The sequence below is a fragment of the Hyla sarda genome, chromosome 5, assembly GCF_029499605.1.
Source record: "Hyla sarda isolate aHylSar1 chromosome 5, aHylSar1.hap1, whole genome shotgun sequence".
NCBI classification, from domain to species: Eukaryota; Metazoa; Chordata; class Amphibia; order Anura; family Hylidae; genus Hyla; species Hyla sarda.
This window is the reverse complement of record NC_079193.1, coordinates 135,976,435-135,993,019: the sequence shown is the minus strand read 5'-3', so window position 1 is coordinate 135,993,019 and position 16,585 is coordinate 135,976,435. Positions and strand designations below refer to the sequence as shown.

General features: G+C 43.6%; 1 protein-coding gene across 6 annotated transcripts in view; it reads left to right on the top strand.

Moving 5' to 3' along the window:
• COBL (cordon-bleu WH2 repeat protein) overlaps nt 1–16,585 on the top strand; it is a 612,569-nt gene that overhangs the window by 447,457 nt on the left and 148,527 nt on the right. For 5 of the 6 annotated variants that reach the window (XM_056520341.1, XM_056520339.1, XM_056520340.1 and 2 more), the window contains one exon: nt 7,295–7,468. The exons of the other annotated variant lie outside the window; for it this stretch is intronic. In XM_056520341.1, coding sequence (XP_056376316.1) covers nt 7,295–7,468 — 174 coding nt within the window. The remainder of the gene's footprint in view (nt 1–7,294; nt 7,469–16,585) is intronic. 6 annotated transcript variants of the gene reach the window in all.

Sequence of the window (16,585 nt, the reverse complement as noted above, 5' to 3'; positions counted from 1 at the left end):
AGGAAAGGACGGATATCCCCAATATCCCAATGAATGAATAAAAATCCAACTTTAACCCCTTAAAGGGGTACTCCGAGGAAAACGTTTTTCTTTTAAATCAACTGGTGCCAGAAAGTTAAACATATTTGTAAATTACTTCTATTAAAAAAATCTTAATCCTTCCAGTACTTATTAGCTGCTGAATGCTAAAGAGGAAATTCATTTCTTTTTGGAACACTGATGACATCACGAGCACAGTGCTCTCTGCTGACATCTCTGTCCATTTTAGCAACTGTGCATAGCAGATGTATGCTAAGGGCAGCATGGTGGCTCAGTGGTTAGCACTGCTGCCTTACAGTGCTGGGGCCTTGGGTTCAAATCCCACTAAGGACAACAATAAATAAAGAGATATTATTATAATGACGTCAGCAAAGAGCACTGTGCTTGTGATGTCATCAGAGAGAATTCAAAAAAGAAAATAATTTCCTCTGTAGTATTCAGCAGCTAATAACTACAGGAAGGAATACAATTTTTTAATAGAAGTAATTTACAAATCTGTTTAACTTTCTGGCACCAGTTGATTTAAAAGAAAAAAAGTTTTCATCGGAGTACCCCTTTAACGACGCAGGACGTAAATGTGGTACGTAAATGTGGACCAGGACGATGCTCACCTCATGCACGGCAGGTAAGGCAGATGCTGATAGCAGCCAGGGACCCGCCTGTAATGACTGATATCCTCGATCGCACGGATGTCTGCCATTAACCCCTCAGATGCTGTGAGCAATACAGATCACGGCATCTGCAGCATTGCGGACACTAAAATGGATGATCGGATCGCCCACAGAGCTGCCGCGGTGATCTGATCTTCCAGCATGGCACCTGCACCTGCCTTCGCTGCCTTCCAGTGGTCTTCTGCTCTTATCTGCGATCGAGCAGACCAGAGCAGAAGATGACCGATAATACTGATCAGTGATATGTCCTATGCATTGCACTGAACAGTATTAGCAATCGAATGATTGCTATAAATAGTGCCCTATGGGGACTATTAAAGTGTAAAAATAAAAGTAAAAAAAAATTTTGAAAATCCCCTCCCCCAATAAAAACGTAAATTGTCCCATTTTCCCTATTTCACCCCCAAAACGTGTAAAAAAATATATTTTATCTACATATTTGGTATCTCCACGTGTGTAAATATCCCAACTATTAAAATAAAATGTTAATGATACCGTACGGTGAACGTAAAAAAAAAAAAAAGGCCAAAATAGCTGCTTTTTTTAATAACATTTTATTCCCAAAAAAGTCTATAAAAAAAGGATTAAAAGTTTTATATAAGCAAATATGGTATCAATAAAAAGTACAGATTATGGCGCAAAAAATGAGCCCTCATACTGCCGCTTATACGGAAAACTGAAAAAGTTATGGGTCTTCAAAATAGGGGGATTTTAAACGTACTAATTTGGTTAAACAGTTTGCTCAACAGTAATAGAAAAGTATGTCATCATGGGTATCATTTTAATCGCATTGACCTAAAGAATAAAGAACATATGTCATTTTTACCATAAATTGTACGGTGTGAAAACGAAACCCGCAAATTTGCGGTTTTCTTTTTTATTTCCCCACACAAATAGTATTTTTTTGGTTGGTAAGGTTGGCATCAAAGGATATATCCCTAGCTAATGTTACATCCATGTGTTGGGTAAAATAAGCACTTTACATGCACACTCTTACACTCTCAGGGGTGTGGAAATTTTATAAAAAACTACTTGTCCACGGGACTAAAATGGAGCAAAATCTACTTGTCCCTCATGACGATCCACTTGTCCGGGCCAATTTTCGCTTTTACGCTCTCGTTTTTTCCTCCTCGCCCTATAATAGCCATAACTACCTACTATAATGATACCTTTTAATTTTTCAATAACATATTCTCCGAACCAAAAAAATATATAAATATATATTAAGGGAAGTGAAATTGAAATAGTAAAAGATAATTTTGCAGATTTGGTGGTTTTCTTTTCTGCGCCATTTAGTTTTATACTTTAGGCCGCCTGATTACAGCAATACCAGATTTGTATCGTTTACGTCATGTTTTACTAATTCTGGACTTTTTCAAATTTTTTTTTAATTGCCATTTTATAACCCCTGTAGCTTTATACCGCATACCAGGCTGTATGAGGGCTCATTTTTTGCGCCATAATCTGTTTTTTGTATCGGTACCATTTTGGTATTGATCTGACTTTTTAATCGCTTTTTAACTTTTTTTTTCTGGGACATTATAAAAATTTCAAATCTGTGGTTTGGTATTTTTTTTACATTTACCATACGGGATACATAATGTTATATTTTCATAGGTTGTACAATTACGCACGAAGCAATACCAAATATGTTTATTTTTATTATGTTTGCATGTTTTTATATAGGAAAAGGGGGTGATTTGAACTTTTAACATGGAAGGGGTTAATGCAGCGATCTTCAAACTGTGGCCCTCCAGATGTTGCAAAACTACAACTCCCAGCATGCCCGGACAGCCAACGGCTGTCCTGGCATGCTGGGAATTGTAGTTTTGTAACATCTGGAGGGGCACAGTTTGAAGACCACTGGGTTAATATGTGTCTTTCAAACTTTTATTAAAACTTTTATTTATTATTATTATTATTTTTTTTGACACTTTATTAGACTTATGAGGAATCATTAGATTCCTCAGACAGATTAATAGATTCTATTGAACTCTATTAATCTGTGTGCTCTGTGATCCATTGATAGAGCCTGGTCCAGCCAGGATCTATCAATGACAGAGCGTGACAGGAGGAAGCAGAGGTAAGCCCCCCTGCGATCACGCTGCAGGGGGGCGATCCACCCCACTAGCCCACCAGGGAGCATTCACATCTCCCTTTAGACGCCGCTGTCAGCTTTGACAGCGGCGATCTAAAGGGTTAATAGCCAGCCGCGGCGATCCCCGCATGCTGGCTATTAGCGGCGGCCCCCGGCTACTGAGAACAGCCGGGGGCTGCAGAGTATGGAGCGGGCAGGAATCCCGAGCCCGCTCCATACTCCCCTGTGAGCGCCGCATACAGTCTCCCCGTGCAGACGTGCGGGGAGCGAAGGCAAAGGACGCAGGTCTGCACGGGGAGAAATAAGCCACGCCCCCTCATCTCCCTCCCCCCCGCACGTCTGCAGAGCAGGGGAGAGAAGACAAATACACAGCTTCTCATCTCCCCTGCTCTGCTTCCGAGGACACAGGCTGCAGAGTATGGAGCGGGCAGGAGTCGGCAGCCCGCTCCATACAGACTGCAGATCCGCCGCACTTGTCAGGTCCGGCCCTGCTTGCCCGAAGCCGGGCTAAGGGCCGGACAAATTCACCTGCCCGGCGCCCAAAACTGCTAGTCCCGGGCGTCGGGCGATAGAAATTCCACATCCCTGCACTCTAATGTATGTTTAAGACTTCTGGGAATATTTTTTATTATATTATTATTATATATACATGTGTTACGCCGAGCGCTTCGGGGCCCTGTTCCTCCCCGAAGCACTCGCGGCGTTTCTCTCCCTGCAGCGCCCCGGTCAGACCCGCTGACCGGGAGCGCTGCACTGACATTGCCGGCGGGGATGCGATTCGCATAGCGGGACGCGCCCGCTTGCGAATCGCATCCAATGTCACTCACCTGTCCCGGTCCCCGGCTGTCATGCTCTGGCGCGCGCGGCTCCGCTCTCTAGGGCGCGCGCGCGCCAGCTCTCTGAGGTTTAAAGGGCCAGTGCACCAATGATTGGTGCCTGGCCCAATCACCCTGATTAGTTTCCACCTGTGCACTCCCTACTTATACCTCACTTCCCCTGCACTCCCTTGCCGGATCTTGTTGCCTTAGTGCCTTGTGAAAGCTATTACTGTGTTACCCATACTGTGTTCCTGACCTCCTGCTATTTCTATAGACTACGAACCTTGCCGCCTGCCCCGACCTTCTGCTACGTCCGACCTTGCTCTTGCCTTATCCCTTGTACCACGTCTCTCTCAGCAGTCAGAGAGGTTGAGCCATTGCCGGTGGATACGACCTGGTTGCTACCGCCGCTGCAAGACCATCCCGCTTTGCGGCGGGCTCTGGTGAAAACCAGTAGCAACTTAGAACCGGTCCACTGACACGGTCCACGCCAATCCCTCTCTGGCACAGAGGATCCACCTCCAATCAGCCGAATCGTGACAACATGGACTTTCTTTCCACTCAAATTCTGTCATAGTGTTGAGAAGGATGAGTGCTACACACGCTCTCAGTATCGTCTTCATGTATTGCACTCTTAGCCTCATCTTGATATACTGTGGTCACTACTACATACTCACCATTACTGTAATAACCAGAGCACACTTTTAAATACTGCCAGCCAGACTGCCCCATGTCTGCTTCCAGCCAATGTGCCCAGGACCATAATGAGTCACACCACTTATTTTGCAATTACTGATGATTATTATTTCTAAGGACACCAATATAGCCTATATTGTCTTGTACATTTGTATGCTCTAGTAATTCTGAGAGAGTAATGAAACTCATTTTAGTAAAGGAAGATACCAATAGCCTTCCAGCCATACTACGGCCTTTCACCTTCTCACTATATATCTATATATATCTATCTAAATAATAACACAAGGGCATTAAGATGGAGGGAAAGGGGGGGGGATAATGGCACAAGGGGATCAGAGGGAGGGGGAATTATGGCACAGGGGGATTAAGATGGAAGGGGGGTAATGAAAGCTGGAAGGGGGGAGCTAAAAACTTCAGATCACGGTGCAAAAAATGAGCCCTCATACTGCCCCATATGTGCAAAAATCAAAAAGTTATAGGGGTCAGAAGATGGCAATTTTAAACGTATACATTTTCCGGCATGTAGTTATGATTTTTTACAGAAGTACGACAAAATCAAACCTACATAAGTAGGGTATCATTTTAATTGTATGGACCTACAGAATAAAGATAAGGTGTTATTTTTACCAAAAAATGTACTGTGTAGAAACGGAAGCCCCCAAAACGTACAAAATGGCATTTTTTTTTTCAATTTTGTCTCACAATGATTTTTTTTCCCCTTTTGCCGTAGATTTTTGGGTAAAATGACTGCCGTCATTACAAAGTAGAATTGGTGGCGCAAAAAATAAGCCATCATATGGATTTTTAGGTGCAAAATGAAAGAGTTATGATTTTGTAAAGATAAAGAGGAAAAAACGAAAATGCAAAAACGGAAAAACCCGGGTCCTTAAGGGGTTAATTCCCTTGTGCCATTATTCCCCCCCCCCCTTCATCTTTATCCCCTTTTTCCATTATCCCCCCTCCCCTCCCTCTGATCCCCTTTTGCCATATTGGATAATAATGGCACAAGGGGATTAAGATGGAGGGGGGAATAATGGCAACAGGGGATCAGAGGGAGGGGGAATAATGGCACAAGGGGATTAAGTATCACATTAGTATAAAGGTAAGCACACGCCATTATGAAAATACGAAATTTTATTACTTATTTTGTCCGCGCCAGGGGTACCTGCAGACATACTTTCTCTCTTTCGGGGTACAATCGCAAAAAAAAGGTTGAGAACCACTGCTATAGGGAGGCATGTCTTCTATCAGGTATAAATGTGATCTGCAGGATGTAGCCTTGTGTATTTTGTATAAATGAAGAATAAGTTTGGCCCTAAACAACCCTGACCTTCTTAGGTGAATGTAGTGGCCACAGATAAAAGCATAGATTTGCACTGTAGATTTGGATACTTATCCGGATATTAAATGACATTATACATGCTATCTTGTTGAACTGCTTTCTACAAACACTGGCTAAATATATGCATTGGGAAAAATTAAGAGAAACATCTATTGTTAAACAATTTAGAGTGTAATAGCTAATTGATACATTTGGTGACTATTTTGTTTTGTTTTACTTATCCCCTGTACATATTAAATATATTTTAGTCATGATGGCTTTGAAAAGCAAAATTGAAGATGGTATGTGCTGTGTGCTCGATCAGCAACTTGGTAGGCCAGGGCTACACACAACCATTTGTTGTGAAATAGATACAACTATTGCACCAGTTACACGGGACAGGATCATTGGTAAAGTCATTTGGACTTTGCCTAGGGATTGCAGCAGCATTTCCAGTATTCTTCATGGCTAGAATTATGCAGTTTTTAGGATTATTTGTGCAGTGAAAAAAATTCCAGAGCCCAATCAAACCCTGATGGATTGGTTTTAAATGTAAGTGTAAATAGTGCCTTACTGTTATGTGACATATTTCTTTATCATTTTTTGGGGGAGGGAGGTTCAAAGAGTATCTCATTGTGTTTTGTGCTTTGGGTGTATAATAGTTATATCCCTTAAAGTGGATTTGTCAGCTTAATGTAACCTGTCAGCTGTATTTTCAGCATTAACCTGCAACAGCACATTTTGTATTCCTTTAATACATTTCCTATCTGCCCTCAGAGCATGCATGCACTTTTAAAAGTGTATGTGTTCACCCTTGGAGGCTCGGAGCCATAGAAGAAATATTTTAAAGTTTAGTGTCACATATACAGCTGACAGGTTTGTTTGGAAATGCTATACTATAAGTAAGCATAGCAAAGAATTCAACAAGTAAATTCATTCGGCACTACGGTAATGCAGAGAATCCAGTATTGGGGCTAGAGCTGCAGAATAAACTGCAGAATAGACATATGGCGGTGCTCAGGCTAAAGATAGAGTACAAATAGCAACGTGGCAAAGAGAAAATGAAAGCCGGCCGCTCACCATTTCTTGTCTTCAAACTTCTTTATTAGGATGAAAAAATACTCACATAAAGTGAGAGGGACAAAGTCTGGGGGGTACAAATAGACAACAAGCTCCGTTTCGCAGGTGCTTCTTCTGGCCGGAAGAAGCACTTTGTCCCTCTCCCCTGTACGTTATGTGAGTATTTTTTCGTCCTAATAGCAAAGAATATATTGGACTTATAACTATGAATCCGCTGTATTCTTTCAGTGCGCCTTTTGGCCCAACAGGCAGTAAACTTTTATTTTGTCTTTGGAGATGATAAATATGGTAAAAGCAATAAAACCAGGAATTATTAATGGTACAAACTGTATGTGAGATTTCAATAGGGCAACATCTTCAGTATTTCCATTTTAAGTTTTGTAGATATTTTTACAACATTTTCTATTTATTTTGCTGAGATGTTAAAGAGCTCTGTATTTGAAAATTCACCTCACTACAAATACAAAATTTGATCTAGATTGTTATAAAGTGCAATAAATTTGATAATCTACTTGTTCTGCACCATATACCAGTATAGTCAACATGGAATAACTTGTGTATCTTCATATAGGTAATGGACGGCAGGTACCACAAAAGCCCCCAAGAGGAAACTCCCGAAGCCCACCCCAGTTTATGATACCCCCACCCCCTTCCTACCCTCCTCCTGATAATAACATTGAGGACCCACCAGTCTTTGAAAATGGAGCTACTGTAACAGGACCAACTAGACCCATACCTGCTAAACGTAGGTTCCAAACAAGTCTGTTTGTATATGCTCCTGTCAGCTCCACTTTTACTTCTATTTGATCTTCTTTTCCTTTAAGTCTCTGTGGCCTTTTTCTATCCCCTTATGTTCTTTCTCTCTGGGGTCTTCACAGATCACTGAAATATCTTACAGAAAAAGAGGAACAAATATGTGGTTGCTCTGCCATGTTTCAAGGAAAATGCCTGTTGCCCAAACAGTGATCATTAATGACTACCTGGGTCTACATTCTATTCCTTCATATTACTTTACTTATATCATTATTTCCATATATACTTCCTCTTAAATATTTTACATGTATAGTATTTAATATATTATGTGCAAAGCTTAATATATTTAGGTTATTATGCCAACTCAAAACAAGTGTAGCCTGAGCAACTGGAAAACTAAAGTAAAATATATATTATGAAAAACATTCCCTCTCAGTGGTCGCTATCAGAGATTAAACATTAAGAAATGCTATATAATTGGTATTCTATATAGTTCCTTAAGATTATATAAACTATTTAAAACAGCAAGATTAAATAAATGCAGCTTCAGGTAATCTTTCTTAAGTTGGATACTTCATGTTAAAAGCTTTTGGTATGGTTGCATACATGATGTTGATTTTTGTGTTTGACGCATGTTCTTTACTTTTTCTTCAAATAAACAATGTAGGGTTGAAACAACTGCCCCCCTTCTGCCTGAGCCAGACATTAGACTTGGGAGCTTTGTGCCACCCTGCGCTTACACCCTGCCTTTTCCTCTCCTTGTGCCCATACTAAATCTCCCCCAATATCCTAACAAGTGTAGGCTCTGGCTGAGGACTCGGAAGAGCAGGTTCCCTACTCCATGTGACTGATGACCGTGGTGTAGAGCACTGCAGAAAATTACATCTATTCTAATAATTAAATATACCAACTTCCAAGTCAAGTTAGAGCGTACTGTCGTTTTTACCATATGAAACTGTAGCTTCCAAATTAATTACTCCCAGAGTAATGATAGGGATATACTAGGAGATGTTGTTTCACCCATCATTGATCTTACAGATCAGACAGACTGATGTGTCCCATCAGTCTGTCTGATGGGACACAGACAGGCTACACAATGACTGAATATTATACTACCACACACTACTCCCTAAAAATAACACCTCTGCCTGCTCCCACAGACTCCTCAGTCGTCCTCCAGACCCCTTACTTCACCCCTTACAGACTCCTGTTTTCAGCTCCAGACCTGTCTCCACCCCCCCCCCGCTCATGGGCTCTTGCTTCCCCTACAGACGTTTCTACCATACTCCAGGCCCCTCTTTCGGCCTCTCTCCTCCTTCAGGCTCATCCCCCCCCCCCCCCAGAGACTCTTGTTATTCCCTCAAGGCTCCTCTGGCCTCTCCTTACAGACTCCTCTATCCTCCCCCAGACCCCCTCTGTTTCCCTGTTCATACTCCTCTGTCCTTCTCCAGACCATTTTGTTCCCCCTTTACAAACTGGCTCCCACAGACACCATGACACCAAGGTCACAGATGAGGGATCACAATACCAGGGTGACCAGCAGAAGGAGCTCTGTGCCACATGCATGTCTCTCCCACTTAATATAACATTATATATTATATAAGTTGTAGTCTGTAATATAGTATTAGCTGTATATTATAGGGTGTTATATTTTGCTGTCTGGGGTATAGTATAAGCTGAATATCATAGGGTGTTATATGTTTCTGTGTTTAATGCCACAGCTTCAGTGCTTCATGCTGCTCTGGGCTGCCTGTGCTTACTTGCCTGAATGCCATGCTCTCTCTGCTCTCCTCAAGATGTCCTGAACACATCAAATACCACCTCTAAGGCCAGTGGCTGCAATGTATTCAGAAAATCATTAGCAGTGCTAAGAGAGTGTGTCATCTGGACAAGTAAGCAGAGAGAGCACATGGCACCAGAGCATCATCACTATAGAGCATCAACAGTAGACAGGTGAGTATGCTGCATTTTATTTCAAGACACTTGTAGGCTGTGATTTTTTAAATATTTCTTTAGGACATTCCCTTAAATGTGAAAAAAGCTAATGTTTCAATAATTAGATACAGATAACGTGAGCTAGATAATACCTAAAATAAAAAAGTTCTACACATCTTAAGAATTCCCTAGAGCTGTGTGAAACATCACTACAGTAGAAGCTTTGTACACATGCAATTTATTTGTGTTATAATTTTTTTCATTTTTCTAGCTATTTTACCAAAAACACTTGGATTTAGATAGCACTGAATAAGAAAGTGTCACTATCTCTGCTGAAAGCCACAGATCCTGACTATCATTGATTTTGGTAGTGTTTGTTAAGGTTCTTGGACACTGCTCTCTGGACTGGAAGGGGGATAGACTGTTCTCAGCTCCTTGTGATAGTTACTTTTCTTTATATTTGCTTTTGTAGGTTGATGCATAATTTTTATTTCCTGTAACTCATTCTGTTTTTTTTGGTATGCTGTTTTTAACACCAAAGCTCAACTAACCATCAGTGGTTTACTAAAAAATGTTGTTTTGTGATTGCATTGCTTTTGCTTGTTTTCCTGAGGGCAGAGTGGTAATGTTGGCCTGACATGCCCCTTATAGTTACATTTACTCATTCTGCATTCTTTTTTGTTTCTCTTCTCCGCAGTCTACTGCTGTGCATCATTCCCTTCACATACCGAGCACTGCTGAACAGGCTCTGTCCATGCATTTCCCATGTTTCACCTGATCTCTACTGTTCCTGTCCCTTTCTTTCAGATTTGTGGACTTCAATGCATCTCTTGAAATGAACATGTCCTTTCTATATATCACACTTTCCTCTCTCACCTCTTTACACAAATTCTCTTGTACTGTAAAAGGTCTGAAATGTATTTGCAAGGTCATATACCAATGTGTGTTTTTTATTTCACAGCATATAGATTTGGTTTTCTTGATGCAGTGCACATGCTGTAAAACCTTGTAAAGGACTGAGCGACTAAGTAAAGTTGTTTGCTCCTGCACCTAAGTGTCCCGTTTATAATTTTCATAATTAGAAAAGTACTAATGGGATTTACCTGCGTGGAATTTTGTTCTAAAAATAATAAATATGGATAATAGGTTAAGCTGTTCTTCTAGTTCAAAATTATTTTTTTGTTGTTGACAGAACTTGATATGCTCTCTGATTTTGAGATCATACGATATGATACAAATGTTACCTATAATAGCCGATTATAGGCGATTATTTATACAGTGGTCCCTCAACATACGATGGTAATTTGTTCCAAACGACCCATCATTTGTCGAATCCATCATATGTTGAGGGATCCGTGCAATGTAAAGCATAGGAAGCTGTACTCACCTGTCCCCACCGCTCCGGACCAGGTCCTCACCACTCCCGATGCTGTCCCAGGGGCTCCCGATGCTGTCCCACTGCTCTGGTGTCTTCTTTGAGATCCTCTGGCTTCTTCTGCAGGGTCCGGGCCTCGCTTTCTGGTGACTTCATTGCGCTGCTGCGCCGGCGCGGCGTGCGTAGTGACGTAATAACGACGCCGGAAAGCGAGGCCCGGACCCTGGAGAAGATGCGGAAGACGGCGGAGGATCGCGAAGTGGACCCGGAGCAGCGGGAATAGGTAAGTGAACCTACCCGGGATGCTTAAACTGCTATCCGACAGCAGCTTAAGCATTTTATAGCAGTTAATGCGATGGCCCCGACATATAAAAGCATTGTATGTCGATGCTGACATAGACATGCGATGGCCTCTGAGAGGCCATCGTATGTCGATTTTATCATACGTCGGGGCTATCGCATGTCGGGGGGATACTGTATATACCGTATATACTCGAGTATAAGCCGAGTTTTTCAGCACGATTTTTCGTGCTGAAAACACCCCCCTCGGCTTATACTCGAGTGAACTCCCCCACCCGCAGTGGTCTTCAACCTGCGGACTTCCAGAGGTTTCAAAACTACAACTCCCAGCAAGCCAGGGCAGCCATCGGCTGTCCGGGCTTGCTGGGAGTTGTAGTTTTGAAACCTCCGGAGGTCCGCAGGTTGAAGACCACTGCGGCCTTCAACATCATCCAGCCCCCTCTCACCCCCTTTAGTTCTGAGTACTCACCTCCGCTCGGCGCTGGTCCGGTCCTGCAGGGCTGTCCGGTAAGGAGGTGGTCCGGTGAGGAGGTGGTCCGGGCTGCTATCTTCACCGGGGAGGCCTCTTCTAAGCGCTTCGGGCCCGGCCTCAGAATAGTCACGTTGCCTTGACAACGACGCAGATACGTCGTTGTCAAGGCAACGGCTCTATTCCGGGCCGGAAGCGCGGAGAAGAGGCGCCCCCGGTGAAGATAGCAGCCCGGACCACCTCCTCACCGGACCACCTCCTTACCGGACAGCCCTGCAGGACCGGACCAGCGCCGAGCGGAGGTGAGTACTCAGAACTAAAGGGGGTGAGAGGGGGCTGGATGATGTTGAAGGCCGCAGTGGTCTTCAACCTGCGGACCTCCGGAGGTTTCAAAACTACAACTCCCAGCAAGCCCGGACAGCCGATGGCTGCCCGGGCTTGCTGGGAGTTGTAGTTTTGAAACCTCTGGAGGTCCGCATGTTGAAGGCCGCAGTGGTCTTCAACCTGCGGACCTCCGGAGGTTTCAAAACTACAACTCCCAGCAAGCCCGGACAGCCGATGGCTGCCCGGGCTTGCTGGGAGTTGTAGTTTTGAAACCTCTGGAGGTCCGCAGGTTGAAGACCACTGAGGGCGAATGATGAGAAGAGGATGATGAAGGGGGGGGGGGTGTGGGGATGATGAAGGGGGGTGGGGATGATGAAGGGGGGGGGGGTGTGGGATGATTACAAGGGGATGATGAAGGGGGGATGTGTGGGATGATAAGGGGATGTGTGGGATGATGACAAGGGGATGATGAAGGGGGGATGTGTGGGATGATGACAAGGGGATGATGAAGGGGGGATGTGTGGGATAAGGGGATGTGTGGGATGATGACAAGGGGATGATGAAGGGGGGATGTGTGGGATAAGGGGATGTGTGGGATGATGACAAGGGGATGATGAAGGGGGGATGTGTGGGATGATGACAAGGGGATGATGAAGGGGGGATGTGTGGGATGATAAGGGGATGTGTGGGATGATGACAAGGGGATGATGAAGGGGGGATGTGTGGGATGATAAGGGGATGTGTGGGATGATGACAAGGGGATGATGAAGGGGGGATGTGTGGGATGATGACAAGGGGATGATGAGGATGTTAATGATGGGTCTGGATGATGACAGGGGGGGATGAGGTATTTCCCACCCTAGGCTTATACTCGAGTCAATAACTTTTCCTGGGATTTTGGGTTGAAATTAGGGGTCTCGGCTTATACTCGGGTCGGCTTATACTCGAGTATATACGGTATGTAATGAAGAACAGAACATCTAATCCAGAGCAAATTAGACTTGTGGTGCATACAGGTTTACAATACCCACAACAGGTGGAGAAAGGTGTTGTTTATTCTATAAAAAACATTGTTTCAGTGGCTCCGTTGTAAACAGGGTTTTTTTTTTTTTATGGAATAAGCTACACCTTTTCTCACCAACTAAGCAGTGTGCTGTTGGTGTCTACTTCTGTATATATGTGTGTGTTTGTGTGTGTACACAGAACTAGAATAGAAACGTGAAGTTATATATTAATGTCCATACCCTAAGAGGTTTTTGAGTTTTTAATAGTAATTTTAATAATAATTGTTATTTATATAATAGTGAGATTGAAAGTACTTTCAGATAAAACGATGTTAAAGAAATTTTAAGAAATTGCATATTAAAAAAGTGGGACTGAGCTACCGTTTTTATCTGGTCATACCACGCACCGGCCTATAACACGCACCCTCATTTTACCAAGGATATTTGGGTAAAAAAGTTTTTTACCCAAATATCCTTGGTAAAATGAGGGTGCGTGTGTGTGCATGCGTATACCCCGATACACTGTTTCTGACCCCGCAGAAGCCCCCAGGAAAGGCAGGGGAAGAGAGGCCGTCGCTGCCCGCTTCTCTCCCCCTGCCTTTCCTGGGGTCTAGAGCCCTGCTGCTGCCGCTTCTCTCCCGCTGGCTATCTGCGCCGCTGCTCGTTCTCTCCCCCTGACTATCGATGCCGGCGCCCCATTGCCGGCGCCAATAGCCAGCGGGAGAGAAGGGGCAGCGGCACTCATTGCCGGCGCCGCTGCCCCGTTGCCTCCCCCATCCCCGGTTGTATAATTACCTGTTGCCGGGGTTTTGTCCGCGCTGCTTCAGGCCTCCGGTGTGCGTCCCCTGCGTTGTTGCTATGCACTGCACGGTGCAGCGCAATGACGAGTGACGTCATTGCGTCTCGCAGCGCATAGCAACAATGCAGGGGATGCACATCGGAGGCCTGAAGCAGCGCAGACCCGACCCCGGCAACAGGTAATTATACAACCGGGGATGGGGGAGGCAACGGGGCAGCGGCGCCGGCAATGGGTGCCGCTGCCCCTTCTCTCCCCCTGTCTGTCGGTGCCGCTGCCCCATTGCCGGCGCTGCTTCTCTCCCCCTGGCTATCGGCACCGGCAATGGGGCAGCGACACCGATAGCCAGGGGGAGAGAACGGGCAGCGGCACCGATAGCCAGGGGGAGAGAAGGGCCGGCAGCAGGGCTCTAGACCCCAGGACAGGCAGGAGCAGAGAAGCCGGCAGCGACGGCAGGTCTCTGCACCTGCAAAGCCGCTGCAGTTCATTGATTTAAAGCGTCCGCTTTAAATCATTGAACTGCAGCGGCTTATCGCGTATAACACGCAGGTAGACTTTAGACTAAAAAATTTTGCCTAAAAAGTGCGTGTTATACACCGATAAATACAGTATTTATATTCTGTTAGTCTGCCGTATGGCTCTGACAATCAAAATAGTTACATTATGTCAATGTCTAGAGGGCAGCAAAGAATTATGGGAGACATTCAGGAGCCAGCAAGAATTTTTTTTTCTGTCAGGTATCTTTTTCTTTGTTTAAATACACATTCTCTTTTGCATCTAAACTCATAATTCACTGCACTGTGTATATTTTTGTTGTGCCAGAAGAGATATATTAACTTACAATATATCATACTATTAGGTGGTCCTTTCAAACATACTATCTTTTAAGTTTAGGAGACCATACATAGGCACAGTTATCCTTTGTGGATGTTTTCAAGAATATGGAAGATAGACCAACAAGCTGAAGGTCCTTTACATGCCTTTTTTTTTTAATGTCTAGCATTTGTAATTGGCTCACAAATCCCTCTGTACTGCTGTTCACTCATTATGATATCCACTTCTCAGAAAGGGGCGTGTCCCAGGAAAGCACTGAGCCCACCCTCGTTTACCATACATTTCCTTTCTCCCTGATTCTGCTATGCTCACCTCTCTGTTTTCATGCTGCAGTCTGATAAACAGGACAGAAGTGAGCACAGAGGAGTGCTAGTTGCACTCTCACTTTCTGTGTTTCAGCTGGGACAAAGATGATGCTTCAAACAGGATTATGTTCTGAATATTATGGGGAAAAGGTTAATGCTTTGCAAAGATGTACAACATATACACATTTTTTGATTCTGGCAGTACCCATTTAAAGGGAATTTGTCAGACGTATTTGCTGCTAAGACCTGCAGACATCTTTGGATAGCTTTTCAGATATAAAAGCAAATTATACCTTTTTCGGAGCTAATTGTGGTTGCCAACATTTTGGCAAGCTGCTAATGTGTCACAGCCCAGCATGATCCTTATTTGCCCTCGCTCCCTACCAGGAGCAAACAAACTAGCTGTTCCTTTCGGACATGGTCCAAGGGCCCAGCCAAGATAAGGGCCCGGTGTTGCTATTGAGGATTAAGGACATCTGCCCGGAATCCCCAGGCAAGCGAGCAAGTGCCTGCACTGTGGAGAATGAATGACAGATTGCACTCTGGTGGGGATGGCTGCGTGGGACTTGATGAGATGAGTATAAGTTTTTCTTTTTTTCCATATTCTTTTTTTTTTATCCTTAGATCGGTGGGGTGGGATGAGGTGAGGGGTGATTTAGGGGGGGGGGCGCTGGCTACCTACCTACGTAGCTACTCACCTGGCTACATAAACAACCCACCTGACTACCTGGCTATATAAGCTACCCACGTGACTACCTTGCTACATAAGCTACCTACTTGGCTACATAGCTGACTACCTGGCTACATTGATACCCACCTGGCTACACAGCAACACAACTGGCTACATTGCAACCTACCTGGCAACATAGCTACTTACCTACATATGGACCAACCTACCTAGCTGATTGGCTTCCTACCTTCTTACCTACAAAGCTTGCTACCTACCTGGCTACCTACCTACCTACCAACATATTTACCTACCTGCCTACTGATAGGGATATACCTACCTAACCCCTTGGGGACCGAGCCCGTTTTGACCCTAAGGACCAGAGCATTTTTTGCAATTCTGACCACTGACACTTTAAGCATAAATACCGTAACTCTGGGATGCCTGTACTTATGAATTTGATTCTGAGATAGTTTTTTGTGACATATTCTACTTTATGTTAGTGGTAAATTTTTGTCGATACTTGCATTATTTCTTGGTAAATAGTTAAAAAATGTCAGTAAAAAATTGAAAATTTAGCATTTTTCTAACTTTGAAGCTCTCTGCTTGTAAGGAAAATAGACATACCAAATAAATTATATATTGATTCACATATACAATATGTCTACTTTATGTTGACATCATAAAGTTGACATGTTTTTACGTTTTTGAAGACATCAGAGGGCTTCAGAGTTCAGCAGCAATTTTCCAATTTTTCAAGTAAATTTCAAAATCTGAATTTTTCAGGGACCAGTTCAGTTTTTAAGTGAATTTGAGGGTCTTTATGTTAGAAATACCCCATAATGGACCCCATTATGAAATTTGCACCCATCAAAGTATTCAAAATGACATTCACAAAGTTTTTTAACCCTTTAGGTGTTTCACAGGAATAGCAGCAAAGTGGAGGCAAACATTCAAAATCTTAATTTTTTTACACTAACATGTTCTTGTAGACCCATATTTGTTATATTTACAAGGGGTAAAAGGATAAAAAGCCCCCCCAAAATATGTTTTACTCAATTTCTCTCGAGTATGGAAATGCCTCATATGTGGATGTAAAG